This window comes from Perognathus longimembris, chromosome 17 (assembly GCF_023159225.1).
Source record: "Perognathus longimembris pacificus isolate PPM17 chromosome 17, ASM2315922v1, whole genome shotgun sequence".
Lineage (NCBI taxonomy): Eukaryota > Metazoa > Chordata > Mammalia > Rodentia > Heteromyidae > Perognathus > Perognathus longimembris.
Genome location: NC_063177.1, coordinates 40014701 through 40040717, shown reverse-complemented (window position 1 = coordinate 40040717; position 26017 = coordinate 40014701). Strand labels below are relative to the sequence as shown.

Below are 26017 nucleotides of genomic sequence, written 5' to 3'. Positions count from 1 at the left end.
GGATGTTAGATGGTTTCTGTGACAGGAGTGAGAACTTAAAAGGGAGCTGTAGCCTCGGGCATGGGATACCTGGCCCTGGGAAGGGGAGAGAAGCTTGCCTATTACAATCCTCAGGTGAGCAGGGTGCCAGTGGCTCACACCTGTAAACCTAGCTACTCAGGAGGCTGAGATCTGAGGATCACCATTCAAAGCCAGCCTGGCGGGAAAGTCCGAGAGACTCTTATCTCCAGTTAACCACCAGAAAAACCAGAACTGGTGCTGTGGCTCAAGTGGTAGAGTGCTAGCCTTGAGCTGAAGAGCTCAGGGACAGCGCCCAGGCCCAGAGTTCAAGCCCCAAGACTGACAAAAACAAACAAACAAAAAACCCCTCAGATGAAGTGGCTCGTGCTTGAAATGTAAGCTACTCTGGAGGCTGAGGTCTGAGGATTAAGGTGCAAAGCCAGCCTAACGTCGGTGAGACTCCTAGCTCCAATTAATCTTAAGAAAGAGACAGAAATGGAGCTGTGGCTCCAGCAGTAGTACATTAGCCAAGAGCAAAAAAGGTCAGGGATAGTGCCCAGCCCTGAATTTAAGCCCTAAGGCTGGCACAAAAAAGTTAAAAAAAAAAATCCTCAGGCCTCTCTTCCCAGGTATCAGCCTTTCCAACTAGCCAGGAGACTTCAAAAGCCTAAGGTGAAAGAAAAAGGAGATAGGGCTGAGAGACCCTGGTTATCAGGTTTCAGTAAGGTACCAGCTCTGGGGAGCCTGAGAAAAGCTACCTCAGTCACTTTCTTTTTTTTTTTTTTTTTGGCCAGTCCTGGGCCTTGGACTCAGGGCCTGAGCACTGTCCCTGGCTTCTTTTTGCTCAAGGCTAGCACTCTGCCACTTGAGCCACAGCGCCACTTATGGCTGTTTTCTATAGATTTGGTGCTGGGGAATTGAACCCAGGGCTTCATGTTTACAAGGCAAGCACTCTTGCCACTAGGCCATATTCCCAGCCCCTCAGTCACTCTTTATACCCTAGGTCTGAGGGATCAATGGGTCATTTCATTGTAGCCTAGAAAGTATTGTCTTTGGGACTGACTGAAGGATTTCTGCATCAGTACAGCCCAGGATGTCTCCTGAGGGGCGCCTATGAGGTGGGATGAGGGAAAAGGCACAGACCAGGCATATTAAAAATCGGAATATTGGGCTGGGGATATGGCCTAGTGGCAAGAGCGCTTGCCTTGTATACATGAAGCCCTGGGTTCGATTCCCCAGCACCACATATACAGAAAATGGCCAGAAGTGGCGCTGTGACTCAAGTGGCAGAGTGCTAGCCTTGAGCAAAAAGAAGCCAGGGACAGTGCTCAGGCCCTGAGTCCAAGGCCCAGGACTGGCAAAAAATAAATAAATAAATAAATAAATAAAAATCGGAATATTAAAGACAGCTTACAGATGATAATCTCTTAGCCAGGAAAGTAGGACACATTGTTAGAGGCCTTGACTTAGTCTAGAACACTAAGAAATACGGAGAGTTGTCTACCAGCTTCCTCTTACTCCCAGGAGACTTTTTTTTTTTTTCCATCAAACACAGCTATTGAAAACAATATAAATATAAACAATATAAAGCTGGACATTTTTGATCTGTCTGTGTCTACTCACATGGGGATGGGTGTGGGGCTTAGAAATTCTCTGTTAATAAACACCTTTTATTTTATTGCCAGTCCTGGGGCTTGAACTCAGAGTCTAGGCACTGTTACTGAGTTTCTTTTGCAGCTTTTATCTGTTTATGTAGTACTGAGGAATTGAACCCAGGGCTTCATGCATGCTAGGCAAGCACTCAGCCACTAGGCCACATTCCCAGCCCAATAAAGACCTTTTAAAACAACTGCCTTTGGGCTGGAGGCATGGCTGAAGTGACGAGTACCTGCCTAGCAAGTACAAGGCCCTAAGTTCAAATCCTAGTGTAGGAAAAAACAAAACAACTGCCTTTGACTCTTCCTGTGTGGATCCAGGTCTTCCTCCCTTCCGCTTGTTCTTGAGCTCCTTTCATGATAACAGTAGAAGCATTGTGTTTTTTCTTGTGAGTCATGGGGCTTGAACCAGGGTCTGGGCGCTGTCCCAGAGCTCTTTTTGCTCAAGACTAGTGTTTTACCACTTTGAATCACAGTGACACTTCCGGTTTTCTGGTGGTTAATTGGAGATAAGAGTCTCATGGACTTTTCTGCCTGGGCTGGCTTTGAGCTGCAATCCTCAGATCTCAGCCTCCTTAGTAGCTAGGATTACAGGAGTGTGCCACCAGCACCTGGCTTAGTAACACCGTTCTTTAAAGAGGAGATGCTTGAGATGGAAAATAACCATCTTCCAGGGACCCAGTCATTAGCTGGGAAGAACAAGGAACTTTGGCCAATCTTACTGTGATACGTTACCAGACAGAAGGGAGCCATTCCCATCATTTTGTCACCTGACTGAAGTAGAGAGACACAACACTGGATGTTCCCAAAGTCATTTTCTTATTACTGGGCAAAGAATCTGAAAGGGAAGAAGCCAGATGGGGCTGGGAAACCAGCATATTCAGCCACAAGACAACGTGAGGTCAGACTTTCCTTCAGACAGATCAAGGGCAGATCTGATGCTGGCCCAGGAAATAACTCATAGAAACTGGAGGATTAAGTGTGTGTGCAAGTATGATGTTAACATTGTAGAAAGCAACTTGTCCTAAGGGTGTGGTAATGGTGGAGCATGATAAAGCAGGACTTTCCTTTGGCAAAGTCCTTCCTTGGGTACCACAAGTTGACAGAGTCACAGACCAGGCTTGGAGGTACCTGGAATCCAGGGGCAACAGGCAGTTAGAGTGTGTGGGGGATCAGCAGATGGGGCACCGATGTGTTTTCTCGGCAATCCACATATTCATAGCTCTGGAACAGCCGCTGCTCTGAATGGCACAGGTAGGAGCAGGTCAGCGAGCCCCTGGAGAGGAAGCAGGCCTTGTTGGCAAGTCTGGGAGGAAAAGGACAGTTCTGGTCCTGTTCTAAAGTCTGGGGAGGGTTGCCTCCCTGCTCTGTCAAGGCCCTGGGGACGGCTGCTTCATGAGTGCCAGTACTTTTCAGACAACCTTGGGACCACACCAATCCAGCCAGGTAAGACCTTCAGAGAGGCCTGGACTTGCTATTCCCCAGAGCCAATTAATATTCACATAGTTAAGCTGAGCACTAATGGCTAATGCTTATAATCCTAGCTACTCAGGAGGCTGAGATCTGAGGACCGAAGTTTGAAGCCAGCCCAGTCAAGAAAGTTCCTGAGCCTTTTTTTTTTTTTTTTTTTTTTTTGTTTTTGGTCAGTCGTGGGGCTTGAACTCTGGGCCTGGGTGCTGTCCTAGAGCTCTTCAGCTCAAGGCTAGTGCTCCACCACTTGAACCACAGCGCCATGTCTTGTTTTCTGGTGATTAATTGGAGATAAGAGTCTCAAAGACTTTCCTGCCTGGGCTGGCTTTGAACTGTGATCCTCAGATTTCAGCCTCCTGAATAGCTAGGATTACAGGTGTGAGCCACCGGTGCTGGCTAAGTGACTCTTATCTCCAATTAGCCAGCAAAAGCCGGAAATGAAAGTATGGCTGGAGTGGTGTATAACACCAGCCTTAAGTGAAAAAGCTAAAGGATGGCACCCAGGATCTGAGTTTAAGCCCCCAGTACTGGCACCAATAAATAAATAAATAAATATCGTGTGATTGGCTTCAGTGAATCTCTCTTCTCCATGAGACAGACCAGAGGTGAGAAATGAGAAGTGAGAGGATATTACAGCTCGACACTCTACTTACTGGATATGTAAAAGCACATGGTGGACTTTGATTTTCAGCCAGGTACAGATTTTGCTGAGAGAGAGAAAAAGAGACCATGGAGGCATATTTCACAGTAAACAGCCTGTCAGAAATCCTGAAGAAGACCAACAGGTCTCAGTTTCCTTGCTTCCCATAATTTCACTCCTATACCTTCCCTCTCCCTCTAAGGTAAGGTGGCTGCTTACCAGGCTGCACTATCATCTGCCCACCCTTACTTGCTGGACTCTCCTTCAGTAGAAAATACAAAACTCCTCTTCCTCTATGATTCAGACCAAAGATCCCAAGATTATATATTGTAAAGATTAACCACATATTAGCCTGTTTTTACTCCAATCAGTCCACAGGTAAAGATCTCTTGTCTGGAAACACAGTTGCCCTTGCACATTGCAGTTCTGCCACAAGGGGGCAGGCCAAATGCTGGTTGCAGAGGTTACTAGACAACCAGGAAACCTGGTGGATACTAACTACAAGTGGAGAATTGGTGAATGAGTACTTACTATGTGCTTTCATCCTTAATCCTGCTGGCTACTGTGTAAAATATCTGTCAACCAAACGGACACACGGTTAGTCCCTATCTCAGGATCCCTGTCCACCCCTTCCCAACATCACCACACATCCACACACCTGGGATAGATCTGGCCAAAAAGAAGGCAGTCACCTACCTGTTCACTGGCCAAAGGGCCAACATGCAAGAAGAGGCTATAGGAGACCTGCCCGACCACGAAGGACAAGTGCAGAACCTCGATGGTCAGCTGGGTCACAGTGATAGGGTAGTAGTTTGTGTTGGAGATGTTCAACACATTCTGGAAATGAAAACAAGGAAAGGGAGAAGTGAGGGTTGCTTATTCTTGGGAGAAGCCAAAGAGTTGGTGAATCTTCGGTCTCTAGTCTCATCTCATCCTACCACAATGGGCTTCAAGTGCAGTGGACTTAGTACAGGGAAACTTTCTTAAGGCCTTCTCATTTTATTTATTTGGTTTAACCTTTTTGTTGTAGTTGTTTGGATTTTAGGGCTTGAACTTAGGGCCTGGGCACTGTCCCTGAGCTCTTTTGTTCAAGGCTAGCACTCTACCATTTTGATCCACAGTGTCACTTCCCGTTTTCTGGTGGTTAAATGGAGATTAGAGTCTCAGGTAATGGTAGCTCATGCCTGTAATCCTACTCAGGAGGCCGAGATCTGAGAATTACAGTTGGAAGCCAGTCATGTCAGGAAAGTATAGTATGATGGTGAATCCCTATAGTCCCAGCTACCCAAAGACCAGCCTAGGCAACAAATCAAGATAAGGATCTCAAAAGAAATTAAAAGTCGGGGCTGGGAATATGGTAAAGTGGTAAAGGGCTCGCCTCATATACATGAAGCCATGGGTTAGATTCCTCAGCGCCGGAAGTAGTGCTGAGGCTCAAGTGGCAGAGTGCTAGCCTTGAGCAAAAAGAAGCCAGGGACAGTGCTCAGGCCCTGAGTCCAAGCCCCAGGACTGGCCAAAAAAAAAAAAAAATCGTAACCCTGAATAAATGCTACAGGGAACCTGGGAACCCACCGTCATGTTGACTTGGATATTTTCTTCATCAAAGGCCACCATAGAGGAGTTGAGGCCTGCAGGCTCCACAGCAACAGACCGGGGAAACAGAAAAAAGATGATGAAGGAGGAGGTCACCAGGCAAATGAGCACAGCCAGGAACACAAAGAACTTCCTGTGGGAAACCATGGAAGAAGAGAGGAATGTGAATATCGGGAAAGCTGGGGAGAGATTCACATACTTTTGTCTAGACACAAAGCTCTCCCAGGGACTGGGAATGTGGCCTAGTGGTAGAGTGCTTGCCTAGCATGCATGAAGCCCTGGGTTCAATTCCTTAGCACCACATAAATAGAAAAGGCCTGAAGTGGTGCTGTGGCTCAAGTGGTAGAGTGCTAGCCTTAAGTAAAAGAAGCTCAGGGACAGTTGTCCAGGTCCTGAGCTCAAGCCCCAGGACTGGCAAAAATAAAAAAGCTCTCCCCCCATGTGTATCCATCCCACAACGGCATGTCTAACTTCTTAACTGTGGTCCAGCATGGGTGGGAGCACAGGAGTGGGTGGTAGACACTTCCATTTCTAGCTCTGTCCTCATTGACCCAATAATGGTGAGAAGCCCAGGGAATGTCTTCATGCCTTAGTATCTCTCTCTCTCTCCCTCTTTTTTTTTTTGGAGGAGGGGTCAGTCCTGGGGCTTGAGCTCAGGGCCTGGGATCTTTCCCTGAGCCTCTCTGTACACAAGGCTAGCGCTCTACCACTTGAGCCATAGCGCCACTCTGGCCTTTTCTGTTTCTGTGGCACTGAGGAATCGAATCCAGGGCTTCATGAATGCTAGCAAGCACTCTACTACTAAGCCACATTCCCAACCCAGTTTCTCTTATCTATCTATCTATCTATCTATCTATCTATCTATCTATCTATCTATCTATCTATGCTGGTCATGGGTCTTGAATGGGTGCTGTTCTTGAGCTTTTGGGTTCAATGCTAACACTCTACCACATAAGCCATATCTCTACTTCTGGCTTTTTGGTGGTTAACTGGAGATAAGAGTCCCATGAATTTGTCTGACCTGGTTGGCTTTGAACCAGCTCAGCTTCCTGAGTAGTTAGAATTATAAGGTGTGAGCCACTAGTACCCAGCACATGACTCTGAGTACTCTGAATTATAATAATCAAATCTGATACTCAGAATGGGATATTATCCCTCTAATTATAAGCAAAACTAGATGCTGGTGGCTCATGCCTGTAATCTATCTACTCAAGAGGCTGAGATATGAAAATTATGGTTCAAAGCCAGCCAGGGCAGACAAGTCTGAAGCTTTATCTCCAACTAATCAACACAAGCCAGAAGTAGAAGTGTGACTCAATGTAGGGCTCCAGCTGTGTGTGTGTGTGTGTGTGTGTGTGTGTGTTTGTGTGTGTTTGTGGGGGGAAATCTAAGCAAGAGCACAAGACGCTAAGTTAAAGCCCCCCCCCCCCCCGACAGGAACAAAACAATCAGAGAACCTCAGATATGCCCAGTTACTCAGGAAGTAGAGGCAAGAGGATCTTGACTTGGGAGACCTTATCCCAGAAACAAATGAAAACAGAGGAGTGGCTCAAGTAGTCAAGTACTTGACTAGCATTTTCCAAACAGTGGGTTTAATCTCAGCCCTGGAAAACAAAGTATACACACCAAATCTGAGATACTCACTGGAGTCCTTAGTATTTCACAGGGAATGGGGAACACTGCTAGTTTCAAATTCTAGTGCAGTATTTGGGGAAGCTGGGTGGTGGCTCTCAAGCTATGCTGAGACTCTTGGAAGTTGAAAGGATCCATTTCACATGGACCCAGATCACATACAGGATCCAAGTTTGTGATGAAATTCTCAGATGCTTCTGAGAATTGTTCCTGGTTAGGAAATAGATGGCTTTCTATCCCTACTAGGATGAAAATAAGCTGTTCTAAACTACCATAGTAAGGGAAATGCTTAGGAAAACTTCCCCAAAGTTCCCAGCCAGGGCCTCATGCTCTGTCCTGGGAAGATTGGGAGAGGCATGAGGTCCTTTCTGTCTTGGAGAGGGAGCCATGTTTCTTGGAAGCAGTGACAGTCTGGGAAGGTTATTTATCAAGTGACCTAAAGAGATATTTACTTTGTTTGATGCTGCCTTTTTTAAAGTTCCATTTTATATTTTCTTGGCCCATAATTATACATGTTTATAAGGATAATGTGATGTCTCAATATATGTATATAGGGTGATAATTACCCAATCTATGACATTTATCCCTTTCCTCCTTCATTCCTTCCTTATCCTCCCTTAAGTTTTTCTGTGCCAGTAGTGGGGCTTGAACTCAGGTCTTCTCACTCTTGCTGAAATCTGGAGCCCTTCCACTTGAGTCACACCTCCACTTCAGGCTTCTTGCTGGTTAGAGATAAGAGTCTCATAGACTTTTTTGCATGGGCTTTTAGCTGAGTAGCTAGGATTACAAGTGTGAGCCACTAGTGCCCAGCATTTTTTTTTTTTTTGGTAGCTCACGGGGCTTGAACTTAGGGCCTGGGCACTGTCCTGGAGCTTTTGTGCTCAAAGCTAGTACTCTACCACTCTGAGCCACAGCTCTACATCTGGTGTTTTTCTGGTGGTTAACTGGAGATAAGAATCTCACAGACTTTTCTGCCCAGGCTGGCTTTGTTTGTTTGTTTTTTGCCAGTCCTGGGGTTGGACTCAGGGTCTGAGCACTGTCCCTGGCTTCTTTTTGCTTAAGGCTAGCACTCTACCACTTGAGCCACAGCGCCACTTCTGGCCGTTTTCTATTTATGTGGTGCTGGGGAATCGAACCCAGGGCTTCATGTATATGAGGCAAGCACTCTTGCCACTAGGCTATTTTCCCAGCACTAAAACCCTATCTTCTGACCCTGCTTTTTTTTTTTTCCCCCTTCCAGTCCTGGAGCTTGAACTTTGAGGCCCGGGCGCTGACTCTGAGCTTCTTTTGTTCAAGGCTAGCACTCTACCACTTGAGCCATGTTAGGTCCTCTCCCAGAGGCTCCATAGATGCCACCACCTCATTAAGTCTCCACCCAGTTACCTGGGTAACCTGCAGACCTGGAGGCAGTTACCTCCCCTTTTCCTGAGGTCACATCCTAATCCACCTGGCCACACCCCTTGCCCCTGCCCTAGATATAAGGCAGGGCTGGGTGGGGGTCGCCCTCTCTCTCCTTTCTCTCGGGCCATGGATCATCTTGGCCAAAGGCCAGCAGTTCGGTAATAAACTTTTTTTCCTGCCTGAATACCACGTGGTGTTCTCCTTTACCAGCTACCTACTTTAAAAACCTAACAAGCCACAGCATCACTGCCAGCTTTTTCTGAGGAGTTTATTGGAAATAAGTCACAGACTTTCTTGTCTGGGCTGGCTTCCAACTGCAATCCTCAGATCTCAGCCTCCTGAGTAGCTAGGAAGGATTACCAGGGCCCAGCTATTATTATTATTATTATTATTTTTGAGACGGGGGCGGGATGTGTGTTGGAGACAGGGTTTCAGTAGGTTGGCCTTAAACTCAATCCTCTGCTCTCCGAGTGCTGGGACTACAAGTATGGTATGTACCACTAGGCCCAACAACACTTTCATTCTTAAACCAGGAAAGTCCTTGAAAACAAGAAGCTGGTTATGTTTGAACCCAGCAAAGCTAAGGCTTTTTGTAGAGAAAATTAGAAAGACCCAAACACAGCACACACACAAGTGACATGATCCCCAAGGAGACAGTCTGTGGAGAAAAGGAAGAATTGTGGCTCACGTGCGCCTGGGTTTCAGCCTCTTATCCCCATAGGGGATGAGAGCCACCAGCTGCTTCTCCAGCTCTGTAGAGAGAAAGAGGGTGAGAGGAGAACCAAGAAGGATCCATGACAAGTATTTGTGCTAGCCTCACAGAAGCACCTCTCCATATAGAAGCATGCTGTTTCTGCCCTAAAGCAGGTCTTGGAATATTAGACTGTGCTACTGGAGTTGGTAGCTTTGAACTAGAATAGAAATGAGATTTCCATGACCAACTATGAGGAATCTATGAAAGTCCCTAGCAAATCAGACACACCACAGCTTGTCACTTCTTGAATCCTAAAACAGAGTGTTGCTTGAGGAGCAGAGTGACTAGGTATTCTCCCTCTAAAGGCTAGGGAATAAGGCAGGAGCACTGTGTATCTGTGTGCGCACGCACATGTATGTGTTTTGAGAGTCCTATGACGGTTACCATCTCCTTGGCCAGTCTTTGAGTGGGAGAACACAAACTGGAAGCAGATCCAACTATTCCTTGGGCTAAACCCAGGCTAGTTGTCCAAGAGCTCTTTCTAGATCTAGACCACGAAGTCTTGGGTCACTCACCTCGGGGGATCGCCCCACGGCCTTCGCAGGTAGGACAAGTAACAAAGCTGGCACCAGCTGTGCGTTCATTAGACATATAGGAACAAAGTGTCTTGTTGCTATCCAGGCTTGAGTAGCTGACAGCCTTGCTATCAATGGCTGGGTTCTGGGGAAGGACAGTGTTCCTCTCATCTTCCTGCTGAGAATCCAGTTGGGAAAATGACCCACCCATCTGTTGAGGAACAGGAAGTTTTCACTGATAAGAACAAAGTTCAGTGCTAACATTATTAGCATTGATGCTAGATATATTCTTTTTTTTTTTTTTTTTGGCCAGTCCTGGGCCTTGGACTCAGGGTCTGAGCACTGTCCCTGGCTTCTTCCCGCTCAAGGCTAGCACTCTGCCACTTGAGCCACAGCGCCGCTTCTGGCCGTTTTCTGCATATGTGGTGCTGGGGAATCGAACCTAGGGCCTCGTGTATCCGAGGCAGGCACTCTTGCCACTAGGCTATATCCCCAGCCCCCCCCCTTTTTTTTTTAAAAGCTTTATTGTGGGGCTGGGAATATAGCCTAGTGGTAGAATGCTTGCCTAGCATACATGAAGCCCTGGGTTCAATTTCTCAGCACCGCATACACAAAAAAAGCCAGAAATGGCAGTGGCTCAAGTGGTAGAGTGCTAGTTGAGCAAAATGAAGCCAGGGACTGTACAGTGTTCAGGCCCTCGGCTCAAGCCCCAGGACTGGCAAAAAAAAAAAATCTTTATTGTTATAAAGGTGATGTACATAGAGATTACAATAACATGAGTCAGGTAATGAGTACATTTACTTTCATACATTGTCTTCCTTTCCCTTATTTGCTTTTGTGCTCCAGAGCCTGACTTCAGGTCCTGAGTGATGTCACTGGGCTTTTGTGCTCAAGGCTAGTGGAACCACAGCTCCACTTCTGGCTTTTTTGGTACTTTATTGGAGATAAATCTCACACTTTCCTGCCATGCTGGCCATCTTCAGATTTCAGTCTCCTGAGTAGCTAGGATTACAGGCTGAGTCATCATTAATAATTTTAGTTTTAAGTTCTCAAGATTTGCATGAAGGGGCTGGGTATGTGGCTTAGTGGTAGAGTGCTTGCCTAGCATGCATAAAGCCCTGGGTTCGATTCCTTGGTACCACATAAACAGAAAAAGCCCAAAGCAGCACTATGGTTCGAATGGTAGAGTGCTAGCCTTGAGCAAAAGAAGCTCAGGGTCAATGCCCAGGCCCAAGTTCAAACCCTAGGACTGGCAAAAGGAAAAAAAAAAAGGATTTGCAAGAAGCTTTATCACAATCTAAGTATGCCCAATAGACTTGGGTGTGTATGACACACAAGATCAGACATCAAAGTCCAATGCATTTCGAGTCCTTTCAATGATTGAAAGAGACCAATTGCCTTAGGAAATAGAAAAGCAGAAGTTATTTCACTTTGGGGGATTTCCAGCACTAGTAACTTTTTCTGGGAAAGTTGCTGAGCTGACATTCCTTTAAAGGAAGGAAGCTGGATAGGGCTGGGGCAGGAGAGAGCACCCTAGGGCCTCTTTTCCCCAGTCTGGCGATTACTTTAGAGATCTCTCTGAACACCAGGGCAGAAATGCCTGAGGTCTGGACACTGGTGGGGAAGACTTTGGTTCCTGGCCCGAGGTGGTATTGAGGTAATAGGAAGGTAGGATTTGTTGTAAACAAGGAGGGAGGCTACACATCACAAGTAGGGCGAAAGACCCTGTTTTTCTGAGTGGAAGCAGGATAGAAAGAAGGCCTGTGGCTATGGTCATGTCACGGTCTGTTAGGAATGAGTAAATATGCATTTTCCCCCAAAGACTCAAGTGGTGGCAGAATGAGGTGGGCAGGTTGAGGCACACTGATCTTCCTGTGCTAAAGGGAGCCTCTTCAGGCTTTGGTCGGGGATGCCTGGCTCTCAACTGCAAGGCAAGTTTTCTAGAATGCGATGGGCTCTAGAGAAATGTAGGATGGAGGAGGGAGGTGGAGGAGCAATCAGCCCCCTACATCAGAGTTCTGGGGGGAGTGGCTATGGGCCGTTGCAGGGGGGAGCGGGGACTTTAACTTCCTGGGTGGACCAAGCCGCTTCCCGTTCAGCCAGTATGCATGGGGCTTCAAACTCCATCAGACACAGAGCCTGGAGTCGGATACCAGCGTGTGCCAGTGTTGGAAGTGGAAGCCCAAAAAGTCCCTCAGGTCCTTACCTCCGAAAGGGAAAGGAAGAGCGTAGTCCCAGGATTGCCTTCCTCAAGGCGACAGAAACTCTTCGGGGATGGAACCGAAAGTGCGGCTGGAGGCGGGAGCTTTGACACAGTGCCGGGCAAAGCCCCGCCCCGCCGCAGCGCGCGCGCGTCCTCCCCCAGCCCCCCCCAGCCCCCCCCCCCCGCAAAGTTTACTCGAGGTCACTTCTTCCCAAAAGGACCAGCTTAGTCCAGGTAGGGGTTTCAAGGGGGCATTTATTTCACCATTCTTTAAGTGGTTATGTACAAGTTCTATAGGGAGGACGACACAGATGGTCTAAACAGGGCCCGTCTGAAATCAACCCAATTATCCACACCCTGGCTTCATGAAGCCAGGACAAAAATCGTTTTAAATAATGAACAGCCTGGTTGGCTTGAATTCTGGTTTATTTAAGTAGCATTCGAGAGTTATACTGGAAATAAACATTATGACTAATTAAAATCGCCATCCATTATAAATACCAACCAGATTAAATAATACTATTTTAATGATCTTTTCCCATCCAGCTGGTGTTTTGACTTTTTTTTCCTTTTCTGAAAGCCATTTTCATGAATAAAAAGTGTTACCTTTTCTCTCACCAGTGAGCCCAAGACTCCTTTTCTGTAAATGGAAGTAACTGGGCCCCAGAAGCAGGCTCCTTCCACTCTATTCTCTAGGGCTAATCCAAAACTTTCCTGTGAGTTTGTACCCATCCAAGGTTTTTGAATAGCAGCAGCTATACTTAGTGTTCTAGGGCTAGATGTCTCTCTGAATGGATTCCAAACATTCAATAAGGCAACAGCATTTCCTGTGCCACATTTCTGAACATTAACATAGGAGCCAGCCTGCCAGTTCCAGTTTCTATTTCCCCGACTCTACTATAAAATAAGATCTGCCCTGACATTCAGAAAACAGGTAACTGTTAAATTCCTCTTTCCCTTTATGTAATACATGTTTTTCTTTCTCTATAAGATCAGCAAAATATGTCATACTACCTAAAGTTTTTGTCCTTAAATAAAAGAAAAATATATGCAAAATTACTACAAGACAGTGCTCAACAGGTGCATACTGTTTCATACTTTTGAGATTCTTGCAAGGTAGATAGATACTGAGATGCGCCAATGAGGTCTCTAGAAAACAAGGTGCCCTTACCAAGTCTTGCAGGAAAATGATTTTCTCCTTGAGAGAGGCAATATTTTTGCCTTGCTGTGGTGTCTTTTTAATGTCACATGCCTATGAGGATTGGGGTTGGTTACAGAAATTATGAGAATACTTAAAATCAATTTCCTAGGTTAATTTCTTTAAAAAAAAAGTCTGACATTTAACAGATATCCCATTAAAAATATCCACACGAACCAACAAAAAATACTCAAGCAGAAAAAAAAAATGGTCCTATAGGAAGTCAACGTTACATCAATGCACTGAGAAAGGATTTTTATCCAAATCAATTGAAAAACTGTCTTCCTACTACTCATCCAATCCCTAAAGTGAAAATTTAAGCTGTGGTCTTTGATTTGCTCCAAAAAATACTACAACAGGTATTGTCTTGACAATTCAATGATGGGCTCTATATAGATTCATCAGATTAAAAAATAATCAAGGGTCTCTACCTCTTCCCCCAATGACAAGTAAAAATCATCTCTAAGCAGCAGGCAGTTATTTAATACAAGGTCACTCCTCAGTAGCGTTGGCTGTACCAGTCATTATTGTTGACCTGAAGGAGTTCTGTCACAACTTGCAGGATGTTGTAATTGTGTTTCTTCAGAAGCCTTAGATTCAGCTGCCTGTCACAGAATCCCATTTCAAAGAGATGGGCCATCAGAGCTGCTGTCTGATCTTCAGAAACTATTGGCTGGGCAAAGAGAGGAAGACATTTTGTGAATAATTTATCTTACAAATCTTATTTATTTTTTGCCCAACCTGGGGCCTGAACTCATGGTTTGAGTCTTTGAGCTTTTGTGCTCAAGACCAGTGACCTACTACTTTGAGCCATGGCTTTTGGCTTTTTGTGGCTAATTGGAGATATGGGTCTCACAGATTTATCATCCCAGGCTGGCTTTGAACCATGTTCCTCAGGTTAGGACTGAGCTACTGATGCCTAGCGGTATTTTTTTATTTTTATTTTTTGGATAGGTTGTGGGGCTTGAACTTTGGGCCTGGGCGCTGAGCTCTTCAGCTCAAGGCTGGTGTTCTACCACTTGAGCCACAGCACCACTTCCAGTTTTATGAGTGGTTCACTGGAGTTAAGAGTCTCATGAACTTTTCTGCCTGGGCTGGCTTTGAACCATGATCCTCAGATCTCAGCCTCCTAAGTAGCTAGGATTACAGGTGTGAGCCACCGGGGACTGGCTCCTAGCTGAACCTTATAAAACATTTTTTGCTCAAGGATGGCACTCTACCACTTGAGCCATAGTACCACTTCTGGCCTTTTCTGTTTACGTAGTGCTGAGGAATCGAACCCAGGGCTTCCTCCATGCTAGGCACACACTCTACTAAGCCACATTCCTAGCCCCTCTTATAAATTTTTACACTCCTGTCATACATACTAGTCTTTCTAGGTTTATTAAAAATGTTAGCCAGGTGCTAGTGCTTCACATCTAATCCTAGCTACTCAGGAGGCTGAGATCTGAGGATCATGGTTCAAAGCCAGCTCAGGCAGAAAAATCTGTGACTCTTATCTCTAATACTTAGAAAAAGCTGGAGTAGAACACCAGCCTTGAACAAAAGAAGCTCTGGACAGCACCCAGGCCCAGAGTTCAAGTCCCAGGACACCCCCACCCCCCCAAAAAAAAAACAGATAAAAAGAAAAAAGCTAGAAAATAGGTACAAGGATACAGCGTTCTTGTCTGCTTGGTATCAATGAATTTTCTGAAAGAGTAGGAGTGTTTCCGGTTACCTATGTGTGTATCTGAAGAAGAAAAGGGAAGTGGGGGAGATTCTAAACTCCTAAGAGTTAGGAGACTGTTTCAGATGGGATTTTCAGAGGCATATTTTGGCCAGAAGGAAAATATTCCAACAACCTTTTTTTTTTTTTTTTTTTTGCCAGTCCTGGGGCTTGAACTCAGGGCCTGAGCACTGTCCCTGGCTTCTTTTTGCTCAAGGCTAGTGCTCTACCACTTGAGCCACAGTGTCACTTCTGGCATTTTCTATATATGTGATGCTGAAGAATTGAACCCAGGGCTTCCTGTATGCAAGGCAAGCACTCTACCACTAGGCCATATTCCCAGCCCACTAACAAACTTTTGAGACCTGGTGAACATTAAAGTAATTGTGCTAGTGGCCCATACCTGTAATTCTAGATACTCAAGAGGCTGAGATCTAAGTAAGTATTGTGATTCATAGCTATCTCAAACAGGAAGGTCTGTGAGACTCTTATCTCCAATTAATCACCCCAAAAGCCAGAAGTGGAGCTGTGGCTCAAGTGGTAGACCACAAAAGCTCAGAGATAACACCCAGGCCCTGAGTTCAATCTCCAGGACCAGTATATATATATGTCAGTGCATGCACGTATGCACACATGGGTACATACACATACACACACAGAAATTGTGATGGGGCAAGGGAAATCTTGTCTGATACATGAGGAGATGAGATGTACAAAAACTGGAAAACTAGATCTGGGTAGTTTTCTTGATTTTTTTCCCTTTCAAAATGGAAGTGGTTTAGGTAATAGGAGTCCCCAATACATTTCCTTCTGTGGTGGATATACAACCTTTTAAAATCTTTTTTTTTTGCCAGTCCTGGGGCTTGGACTCAGGGCCTGAGCACTGTCCCTGGCTTCTTTTTGCTCAAGGCTAGAACTCTGCCACTTGAGCCACAGCGCCACTTCTGGCCATTTTCTGTATATGTGGTGCTGGGGAATCGAACCCAGGGCTTCATGTCAAGCACTCTTGCCAGTAGGCCATATTCCCAGCCCCAACGTTTTAAAATCTTAACATGTAGTGATTTATCCAAATGTAAGTGGAAGGCTGCAGAGCAGAAAGATGATTGATTGTGAGGTAGAGAGGCTTAAGCTCAAATTCTAACTCTACCATTTGCTTAGCTATCTGTGCTGAGTATCAATCTCGTGTGAGCGTGTATGTGCATATGTTTGCATGTGCATGTGTGGTACTACTAGGGCTTGAACTCAGGACCTGGGTGCTGTCTCTGAGTTTTTTTTGGCTAATGCTGTACTACTTGGAACCACACTCCACTTCCAGCTTTTTGGTGATTGTGGAGATAAGGCTGACAGATTTGTCTGCCTGTGCTGGCTTCAAACTACAATCTTCAGATCTGAGCCTCCTAAGTAGTTAAGATTTCTGGCACCCAGCCTCAATCTCATATTATTCCTCCTATTTTGGAGAGTTGTTCGAGAAGATATATAAAAATGAGAAAATATATAACATAGAGCAGTCTCTGGTATTTTACTCTCTGGTATGTTCCTTTCCTCTTAGATTCATCCTCTTTTCCAGATTTAATCTTTTCACAGGTACTTTGCTTTGTGTTTTTTCCTCCTTAAACCTTGGAAATCATTTCATATGCTCAGCTTTGTTAACCCTTTTGCTTCTGGGCTAATCTCAAGTCTCACTGATCTTAGCTATTGCTCTCTTTTCCTTACCCAGCAATTATAAAGTGAGGCATGCTTACGCTCTCAGTTTTTTTTTTTGTTTTTTTTTTTTGCCAGTCCTGGGGCTTGAACTCAGGGCCTGGGCACTGTCCTTGAGCTTCTTTTGCTCAAGGATAGCACTCTAACACTTGAGCCACAGCACCACTTCTGGCTTTTTCTGCTCATATGATACTGAGGAATCCAACCCAGGGCTTTATATATGCTAGGCAAGCACTCTACCACTAAGCAACATTCTCAGCCCACCTGCTCACAAACTCAGTAGCACCTAACACTGTTAAAAAGTGTTAAAAGCTTGTTAAAACTCCCTGAATTCCAGCAGAAAACTTGCTTGTTGCCTCCACCATTGTTAATGAATAATCTCATCCAATTGGCTCCTGCTATAAACTGTATGCAAGTGACTCTCCAACTTTAGCACCAGGCTGAGCATCATGGCCATTCCTTTAATTCTAGCACTTGGAAGGCTGAGACAGCAAGATTCAGAGTTCCAGGCCAGCAGAAGCTATATGGGGAGACTCTCTCTTAAAACAAAACAAGTGGGGTACCAGTGACTCACACCTCTAAACCTAACTACTATGGAGACTGAGACTGGAAGGACTGAGAGGTTCAAAGCCAGCCTGGGCAGAAAAGTCTGTGAGACTCTATATCCAATTAATCAGCAAAATGCTGGGCTGGAGGAATGGCATACAGCATTACTAATGGACAGAGTTGGAGTGTAAGGTCCTGAGTTCAAGATCCAATACTGGAAAAAAAAAAACCCACCACGTTAAATTTAACAAAAACACCAAACCCTACCTTACCACCCCTTAATAAAACAAAATGAAAATATCCTTTAGCACCAGGTCAAATCTTTCCCCTGTGATCCAGATGTACTCGCTGACTGCACTTTGGATACATAGATATGTCTCAATACTATCCAAAACTGACCCAAATACATCCTTCAGAGTGCATATCCTAGTGATTGCCTAAGCCAGGAGCCTAGGATTTACCCTTGGTTAATCTAATGTATGTAGCCACTTAAAGTTAACAAGTTCTAATTTATTTTTGGTGGTGGTCCTAGGGCTTCAACTCAAGAGCCTGGGCTCTGTACCTGAGCTTCCTTTGCTCAAGGCTAGCACTCTAACACAGTGAGCCACAGAATCACCTTTGGTTTTGGTAGTTTTACTGGAAATAAAGAGTCCAACATACTTTCCTGCCTAGACTGGCTTCAAACTTTGATCCTCAGACTTCAGCCTCCTGTGTAGCTAAGATTACAGGCAATGAGCTAGCAGTACCTGGCTTCCAAGTCTCTTTACTAGTTACTTGGTCTTCAGTACTTTCTGCTGCTCTTCTCTTGAAAACTTGGTTTGTCCTATCCTTTAGAATTCAGTTCAGCTGGGGGCTGACAGCTCACACCTGTAATCACAGCTACTCAGGAGGCTGAGATCTGAGGATATTGGTTTGAAGCCAACCCAGGCAGAAAAGTATGTGAGACTTTTATTCTAACCACCAAAAAGCCAGAAGTGGAGCTGTGGCCCAAGTGATGGAGTGTCAGCTTTGAGTGAAGAAAAATCTAAGGGACAATGCCAAGGGCATGGATTTAACTCCAGGATTGGCACAAAAAAATGAAAGGAAGGAAGGACTGATTCAGTTCAGGCATGAGCTACCAAGTCTTTGGCCTCACTAGACTGAGGTTTTAATTTTTGTTGTTGTTGGCCATGGGGCTTGAACTCTGGGCCTGGGCATTGTCCCTGAGCTCTTTTGCTCAAGGCTAGTGCTTTACCACTTTGAACCATAGCTCAACTTTGGGTCTTGTGGTGACTGGAGATAAGAGTCTCATAGATTGTCTGGGCTAGCTTTGAACTGATTCTCAGATCTCAGCCTCCTGAGTAGCTAGGATTACAGGTGTGAGCCACCAGTGCCCTGCTTGAGGTGTTTTTTAAAAATCTGTCTGACTGCACTGGCATAGTATCTTGTCCTGTACTTGTTTTTATTTTTTCTGCTGTTGGGATTGAGCTTGTCTACTCTGCCACTTGAGCTCATGTTCAGCCCTCTTTACTCTGTACTGTCAATACTAGCCTGTCTCACATAGTTTTTGGGCAGAAGTATTTTATTTATCTTGTTAGCACCACACCTGCAGTACTCCTCTATACATTCTGTGCTAACCAAAGACTAGAGAGCCCATGCTTCTTCCATAGTGCTAAGTAGCTCATCTACATAGATGACATGGTTTTCACTTGTAATTTGAGTTTTAGGAAAATGAAACACTTACCTGTGCAGTGACTGGTGGCCCAGAAAATAGGGCCTTGTATGCAGAGGCAGCGACAGACAAGGCCCCCTTCACCAGTCCTCCAGCAATGCTCCCGTGGTGGTGTCTGTAGAGGAAAACCAAATTATCTCCCTACATAAAACAAACCATTACCTTCTTACAAGATGGCTTAGGTGTCGATTTTTTAAAAATCATTTCCTTGAAGAAAAACCAAGATGTGAAAAGAGAAGGTGACTATTTTCAGTTTTCTAGTTATAACTTTGGTTTCATATAGAGCTCAGCTTTGCTGGTGTAAGATAAGGGCATTTCAGAAAATGGAACACTCTGGTTATCATGCCAGCTTTTAGTTCAAGTTTGGAAATTAATGTGGTCATAGGCACATTGGGGGTACTGACAGACCATCTGCTCATTGAGAAAACACCTGGTATAGGAAATGTGATTTTTCTGTATACTGCTCTGAGATGACAGGGAGCAGAGGCAGGGGTTTCTAAGAATAAAATTAATAAGATACACATTAGGTTTGACTTTCCTTCCTTCTCTAACACTAAGGGTCAGATGAATTTTAGAGCAATATATATATATATTTTGTCTGGAATATGAGACCTGTTAAACAGAGGCTTTATCCCTCTGCCAAGTGTTTCTCAAAATCTTTAGCAGAAATAAGAACAAGTAGGATGCTGGGCACTGGTGGTTCATGCCTGTACTTCTAGCTACTCAGGAAAAGACAACCCAAGCAAGAGGTGTGATACTCTTCAATTAAGTACCAAAAACATCTGGAAATGAAGCTGTGGTTCAAGTAGTAGAGCTCTGGGCTGGGAATATGGCCTAGTGGTAAAGTACTCGCCTCCTATACATGAAGTCCTGGGTTCGATTTCTCAGCACCACATATAGAGAAAAAAGCTGGAAGTGGCACTGTGGCTCAAGAGGTAGAGTGCTAGCCTTGAGCAAAAAGAAGCCAGGGACAGGGCCTGAGTCCACGCCCCAGGACTGGCAACAAAATCAAAAAACAAAACAAGTAGTAGAGTTCTAGCCTTGAGGAAAAAAAACCAAAAAGCTTAAGGACAGTGCTTAGGCCCTGAATTCAAGGCCAAGGACCGGCACACACACAAAAATAACAGATAGGAATAAAGGCTCTCAGAAGACAGGCACATGCTATGAGAGGCTCTTTAAGCAGACGCAATGCTAGGATATCCACCTGCTTCTGAAGAAGAGACTGCACAAGGTCATTACCTTGAGTGATCATAGCTCTTCTGTCTGCTGTTTACAAGTCCTGATGAGCCTCTGGGCTCTAAAAGCAAAAGAGCTGTTGGTTAGATACAGCATCCATAAGCACCTAGTGTTTCTTAAATCACAGCAAGGCTACAATCAAGGCAGGCGGAAATCTTCTCATAGTGTTTGATGTCTTTCTTCTTTTGCTTTTTAAGTTTCTAAAATTCTATGGGTGCTTTAACCAAATTATGAGAAACTATCTAGAAATGCAGTGCAACATTTTATTGATTCAAAAATTAATTCTGTGTTGAAGAAGTGGCTCAGCAGTAGAGCAAGCACAGACTGAGTTCGAACTCCAGTCATGTCTTCCCCCTAAAAAAAGCTCTATAATTCATGGACACAGTAGTTCTCAAATACTTTTAGACTTGGTTTTTTTGGGGGGGAACAGTGAGAAGTGACTTTGTAGATCTACTCACAATTATAGAATGCTATTGTCCTGCTTTTGCAGATAAGGCAAAGATCCATAGCCATTATAAGCCAGTGGAGTGGCTGCATGGTCACAATCAGGGAAAGTGGAAGTAGAGCTGGAATCTAGAATGGCTAGGCTCTAAAACTGTTATTTCCACCATAGCACAATACCTAACATCTATGAAGTCTCAAAATACTCAGAGAATAGAAATAAGGAGTATGAGGGAGGCCAGACTCTGATAAGCTCATGCTGGTAACCCTAGCTACTCAGGAAGCTGAGATCTGAGGATAATGGTTTGAATCACCAATTAACCACCAGAAAACCAGAAGTGGCACTGTGGTTCCAAGTGGTAGAGCGCTAGCCTTGTAGCTCAGGGACAGCACACGGACCCTGAGTTCAAGTCCCATAACTGACAAAAACAAAAAGTATGATGAAGAAGCACAGAAAGAGGGAAAGGGCATGTTTCTAAAAACTGCCAAGAATCATGAAGATAGAGAGCCTTTACTGGACCTAGTTTTCACTAGAAAGGAGCAGAGAGAAAAGAGATGAAGCTCAGCTTGTCATTACCTCCTCTGATCTGATCAGGGACTGAAGAAACTTCTGGTATGGTAACTGGTAAATCCACTCCCAGGGAATCATGTTGTACACAAGGAGGGCTCCTTTCAGAAAGACACAATATGGAAAGTAAGTTGAAAAATACCTATGGCAACAGTAGAGAAACAGTACACACAGCACAGCAGTGCTAAATTCTCTACAGAGGCTTCACATTTCTGTTACAGATGACAGATGACACAGATGACAGATCTGATACAGATGTGTGAATTAAGGGAATTTAAGCAAAACTGCATTCTACTTCTGACTTTTCTTTAGCCAGTCAAGCTAGAAAGACTGACTTCACTCCACTCACTTTCCCCCTACATCAAGTGGTGCTGAGACTCAGATAGATCCAGTAGAAATAATTTCTATTTGGATTAACAGTGGTTTGTTTTTTTTTCTCATAATGGATTTAACTTCCTAATTATGCTTTCTTTTGGTTTATATATATATGTGGATGAGGTGTTTCCTATTTCTTTTTGCAGTGTTGAGGATGGAACCCATGGTCTCATGCAAGCCAGGCAGGCTCTCTACCTCTGAGCTACATGCTTAATCCTCAATGAAAGTTACATGAGATAAATAAGGTTGACTAAAACAAAACTTTAAATCCAAAATCCACAAATACTGAGAAATATGACTTTTATTCATCTAAATTCAGACTTCACTATGGGAAATCATCTTTTCCCATACTGATGAGAAAGCAGGTTTTGAAATCAAGTCGGTTCCTCCCACTCTTTATTTCATCTCTGAAGAGCTCCCCAGTTGAAGGGGGCATGAATGGTACCTGGGCAGCAGTGGTGGATGCCCCACCACCTCTGGGATTAGGGGCACAGTTTCCAGAGTCTGTGAGGTCGTGAGGATGTCACTGATATTCTGCTCTTGTGGCTGGCTCTCCCCTTCAGGGAGTCTCTCCCCAGCCTCAGCTGGTTCCTGACCAGCCTCAACTCCAGGCTCGCCTTCAGCCCCTCGTTCAAGGCCTGGCTGCGAGAGTGCAGAGCTGTACATGGAATCCCCTAGGGGACGGCTGGTATCGAAGCACTCAGGCAAGATGATGATGTAATCTTCTGAGGACGAAGAGGTCTGACTCTGAACTTCATCTTTGAATTCCTCTTCTTCCTCCTCCACGATTTCTTCCTCAGCAATATGGACAATCTCTTCTCTCTCATCTCCAAGTGGTCCCTCTTTAGGCAAGGCAAATTTCACTAAAGGATGAAAGTAATCAATTTGAAGGTAGAAGTAAAGTTACAAGCAGCTCCTAGTGCTATCCTTGGTGAAGCCTTTTGGATTACAAGCTAATATTATGAAAGCTGGAAGGTGGGGAGAATCACAGGGAAGTATGGGAACCATAGCCTATTCTATATAATATCTTTTTTTTTTTTGCCAGTCCTGGGCCTTGAACTCAGCGCCTGAGCACTGTCCCTGGCTTCCTTTTTGCTCAAGGCTAGCACTCTGCCACTTGAACCACAGCGCCACTTCTGGCCATTTTCTGCATATGTGGTGCTGGGGAATTGAACCCAGGGCCTCATGTATACGAGGCAAGCTCTCTTGCCACTAGGCCATATCCCCAGCCCTGGCCATTTTCTATATCTGTGGTGCTAGGGGAATTGAACCCAGGGCTTCACATATACGAGGCAAGCTCTCTTGCCACTAGGCCATTTTCCCAGCCCAAAATTTCATGAAATCCTATTTTAATTTTTTTTTTTTTAAACCAGTCCTGGGCCTTGGACTCAGGGCCTGAGCACTGTCCCTGGCTTCTTTTTGCTCAAGGCTAGCACTCTGCCACTTGAGCCACAGCGCCCCTTTTGGCCGTTTTCTATATATGTGGTGCTGGGGAATCGAACCCAGGGCTTCATGTATGTGAGGCAAGCACTCTTGCCACTAGGCCATATCCCCAGCCCCCTATTTTAAATTTTATATTTATAACTTGGGGGCTGTAGTTTAAGCATTCTAATTCTTTGGCAATGACCTTTTTTTTTTGGCCAGTCCTGGGGCTTGGACTCAGGGCCCCTATTCTGTTTGAAGACTATTCTATGAACTATATTCTATGTCTGAAGACTATGTAGAACTGTGATTTTTTTTTTTTTTTTTTGGCCAGTCCTGGGGCTTGAACTCAGAGCCTGGGCACTGTCCCTGAGCTTCTTTTTGCTCAAGGCTAGCGCTCTACCACTTGAGCCACAGCGCCACTTCCGGCTTTTTCTGGTAATGTGGTACTGAGGAATCGAACCCAGGGCTTCATGCATGCTAGGTAAGCAGTCTACCACTAAGCCACATTTCCAGCCCAGAACTATGAATCTTAAAACAAGAAAGCCCGTTCTTTTTTCCAGTTCATATGATGATTAACATATGGTGATTAACATAATCAGAACAGAGCTTTTAAGGGTGAAGAATGTCCAGTTCACAGGCCACTTAAATCTCCTGAAATCATTTGGTACATGACAGAACAGATAATGTATGCTTTTCAATAGCTGCCAGTGGCCCATCTTCTTGCACTGATAATTTTATGTGGCTTGTAAATGATGTTATAAATATCTAAATGAAACTTGGCAGAAAGAGGGTCCTCTATCTCTGGAACTGATAATACTAGCTAACAGAGCTATAACAAGAGCAGTCAGGTTGTGAGTACTCTAGGGATGAAGGTCTACTTCCTTTCTCCTTATAAGAGTAATGTATAGGGCTGGGGATATAGCCTAGTGGCAAGAGTGCCTGCCTCGGATACATGAGGCCCTAGCACCACATATACAGAAAACGGCCAGAAGTGGTGCTGTGGCTCAAGTGGCAGAATGCTAGCCTTGAGCGGGAAGAAGCCAGGGACAGTGCTCAGACCCTGAGTCCAAGGCCCAGGACTGGCCAAAAAAAAAAAAAAAAAAAAAAGAGTAATGTATAGGCAAAGAAAGGTGTCCACAAATCCTATCAAAATAGACTATGAACAAATATTTAGGTGTTAAGTCCTTTCAGATATTTTGGTTAGGCATTTGTACATATATGCGAAAAAATAGATATATGTATACATACTTTAAGACAAGTATAGGTCAAGGAGCCAGGCATCTGAAGCTCATGCCTGTAATCCTAGCTACTCAGGAGGCTGAGATCTGAGGATCACAGTACTAAGACAGCCGGGGCAGGCAAGTCCATGAGAATCCCATCTCCAATTAAGCACCAAAAACCTGTAAGTGGAGCTGTGGCTCAAGTGGGAGAGTGCCAGCCTTAAGCAAAAAAGCTCAAGGACAGTGCCTAGACAGAGTTCAAGCCTCAGGACCAGCACCAAAGGAAAAAAAAAAGTACAGGGGGAAAGGCTGATGAGTGGCTCAAATAGTAGAGCACCTGCCTAACAAGCATGAGGATGTGATTTCAAAATCTAGTACTAGGGGCTGGGAATGTAGCTTAGTGGTAGAGTGCTTGCCTAGCAAGCATGCAGCCCTGGGTTCAATTCCTCAGCACCACATAAACAGAAAAAGCCAGAAGTGGTGCAAGAGGTAGAGTGCTGGCCTTGAGCAAAAAGAAGCCAGGGACAGTGCTCAGGCCCTAAGTCCCAACGCCCACGACTGGCAATAAATAAACAAATAAATAGATAAATAAATGAACTAGTACCACTATAAAAAAGTATACATCAAAAGTTCACTAAAATAAATACAAATTCCTCTTTCATATTATTTTTGCACATAAAACAACATGTAGTGGAGTGCTTGCCTAGCACGTATAAAGCCCTGGGTTGGATTCCTGAGTATCAGTACCATATAAACAGAAAAAGCCAGAAGTGGCCCTGTGGTTCAAGTGGTAGAGCACTAGCCTTTAGCAAAAGAAGCTCAGGGACAGTACTCAAGCCCTGAGTTCACGCCCCAAGACTGGCAAAATAATAATAATAATATGCAGCTTTGGGGTAGTTCTTTAGACACATAACATTGGTGCTACCTATCTGACATGTAGCAGGTTCTGTTACATAGCTATTTATTAAAATAAAATTTAATCTTGGGAGTCAGAAGTTGATGGTTCACAAGGCCTAGCTACTCAGGAGGCTGAGACCTAGAAGGTCATGGTTTCAAGGTCAGCTTGGGAAGAAAACTTCTTTAGATTTCATCTCCAGTTAAACAACAAAATACTGGCTTCGAGGCACAGCTCAAATGGTGGAGTGCCAGCCATGAGCAAGCAAGCAAGCAAGTTGAATAAACTTGAGGTCCCTGAGTTCAAGACCCAGTAAATAATAAATAAAGCCCCAGTAAAATAAATAAATAAAATAAAGTAAATTTAGCCTTGGGAAACCTGGATTGGTATTCTTGCTTCTTTTTATGTTTTTGGACTTGCCCTTAAAAAAGAAAAAAAAAAAAAAAAAAAAGCAGACAACACAGCTACCAGTAGGGGTCTCTGATGAGGAGCTCTGTCAAACTTACAGGAAGATTCCTTTCTGCAGAATCCAGGCATAACTGTCTGCTGTTCCTCTGTGGAATGCTGGTTCAATTCTCCTGAGAAAGTTCAGAAACAAGTTAGGGTGGTTCTTTTGCTACTGAGTTCTAGAGAGAATGGTCACGTAGCATGCTCAAATGTGGCCAGAATTTCTAACAAAGCTTATCCTCCTTCCTCTCTTAGGAAGAGCACTGCTAGCTGGTAGAAATGCAGAGACACTTACTCAGGGGGGACTTCTGTCTGCAAGGTGGGTTGTGGTCTGGGGCGGCATCCAAGGTAAGGGATCGGATTACAGTCTCACAAACAAACTGGGTCCCGCTAAGATCTTCTTCTGCTTCCTCCACAGAAGCAGTATTCTCAACCTTCTTTGCAGATACTGTAGAATCTGAAAGAGACACAAACCTTGTCTTCACTTGGCATTTAAAGAGCTGAGAGCTTTCACCACTTACTATCATCATGCTGAGATCACGTCAAAGAACAGCTTCTCTCTGTGTCATGTGTCAAAAAAGATGCTACAGGACACCCATTTACATGCTGAGGTAAGGTTAGTAAGGAGTAAGTATAAAAATAGGGTGTGGTATAAAAAGGATGCAAAAGCTTTACAACTATTTAAC

At 44.6% G+C, this 26017-nt stretch overlaps 2 protein-coding genes across 6 annotated transcripts in view; both read right to left on the bottom strand.

The window, feature by feature from the left end:
* Positions 1–2453: 2453 nt before the first annotated feature.
* On the bottom strand, positions 2454–11947 carry Tmem106a (transmembrane protein 106A). Of its 3 annotated transcripts, XM_048367048.1 has the most exons (9): positions 11867–11910; positions 9748–9895; positions 9661–9705; positions 9080–9143; positions 5338–5491; positions 4462–4602; positions 4297–4340; positions 3779–3832; positions 2454–2931 (listed from the first exon to the last, which is right to left on the bottom strand). In XM_048367048.1, exons 2-9 carry the CDS (start codon positions 9869–9871, stop codon positions 2811–2813), a joined length of 747 nt encoding a protein of 248 aa, XP_048223005.1. In that variant the 5' UTR covers positions 9872–9895; positions 11867–11910; the 3' UTR covers positions 2454–2810. The 3 variants fall into 3 exon arrangements, with proteins under 3 accessions (XP_048223005.1, XP_048223004.1, XP_048223003.1); XM_048367047.1 differs by having other exon boundaries at positions 9661–9871; positions 11867–11947; XM_048367046.1 differs by having other exon boundaries at positions 9661–9895; positions 11867–11911.
* A 1235-nt stretch (positions 11948–13182) lies between these two features.
* Positions 13183–26017, bottom strand: part of Nbr1 (NBR1 autophagy cargo receptor) — a 36806-nt gene continuing 23971 nt past the window's right edge. For all 3 annotated transcript variants that reach the window (XM_048367009.1, XM_048367012.1, XM_048367010.1), the window contains 7 exons: positions 25627–25788; positions 25391–25462; positions 21790–22207; positions 20979–21070; positions 19964–20021; positions 18737–18839; positions 13183–13734 (listed from right to left, as the gene is read on the bottom strand). In XM_048367009.1, coding sequence (XP_048222966.1) covers positions 13561–13734; positions 18737–18839; positions 19964–20021; positions 20979–21070; positions 21790–22207; positions 25391–25462; positions 25627–25788 — 1079 coding nt within the window. In that variant the 3' untranslated portion in view covers positions 13183–13560. The remainder of the gene's footprint in view (positions 13735–18736; positions 18840–19963; positions 20022–20978; positions 21071–21789; positions 22208–25390; positions 25463–25626; positions 25789–26017) is intronic.

Excerpts from the sequence above, each read along its gene's own strand:
- Tmem106a (XM_048367047.1), bottom strand. The coding sequence starts at position 9,871 with ATGGGTGGGTCATTTTCCCAACTGGATTCTCAGCAGGAAGATGAGAGG. Across the intron at positions 5,492-9,079 it reads AGGCTGAAACCCAGGCGCAC|GAAGTTCTTTGTGTTCCTGG; the intron begins GTGAGCCACAAT and ends GGTTTCCCACAG. Across the intron at positions 4,341-4,461 it reads GCCCTTTGGCCAGTGAACAG|ATATTTTACACAGTAGCCAG; the intron begins GTAGGTGACTGC and ends TTTGGTTGACAG.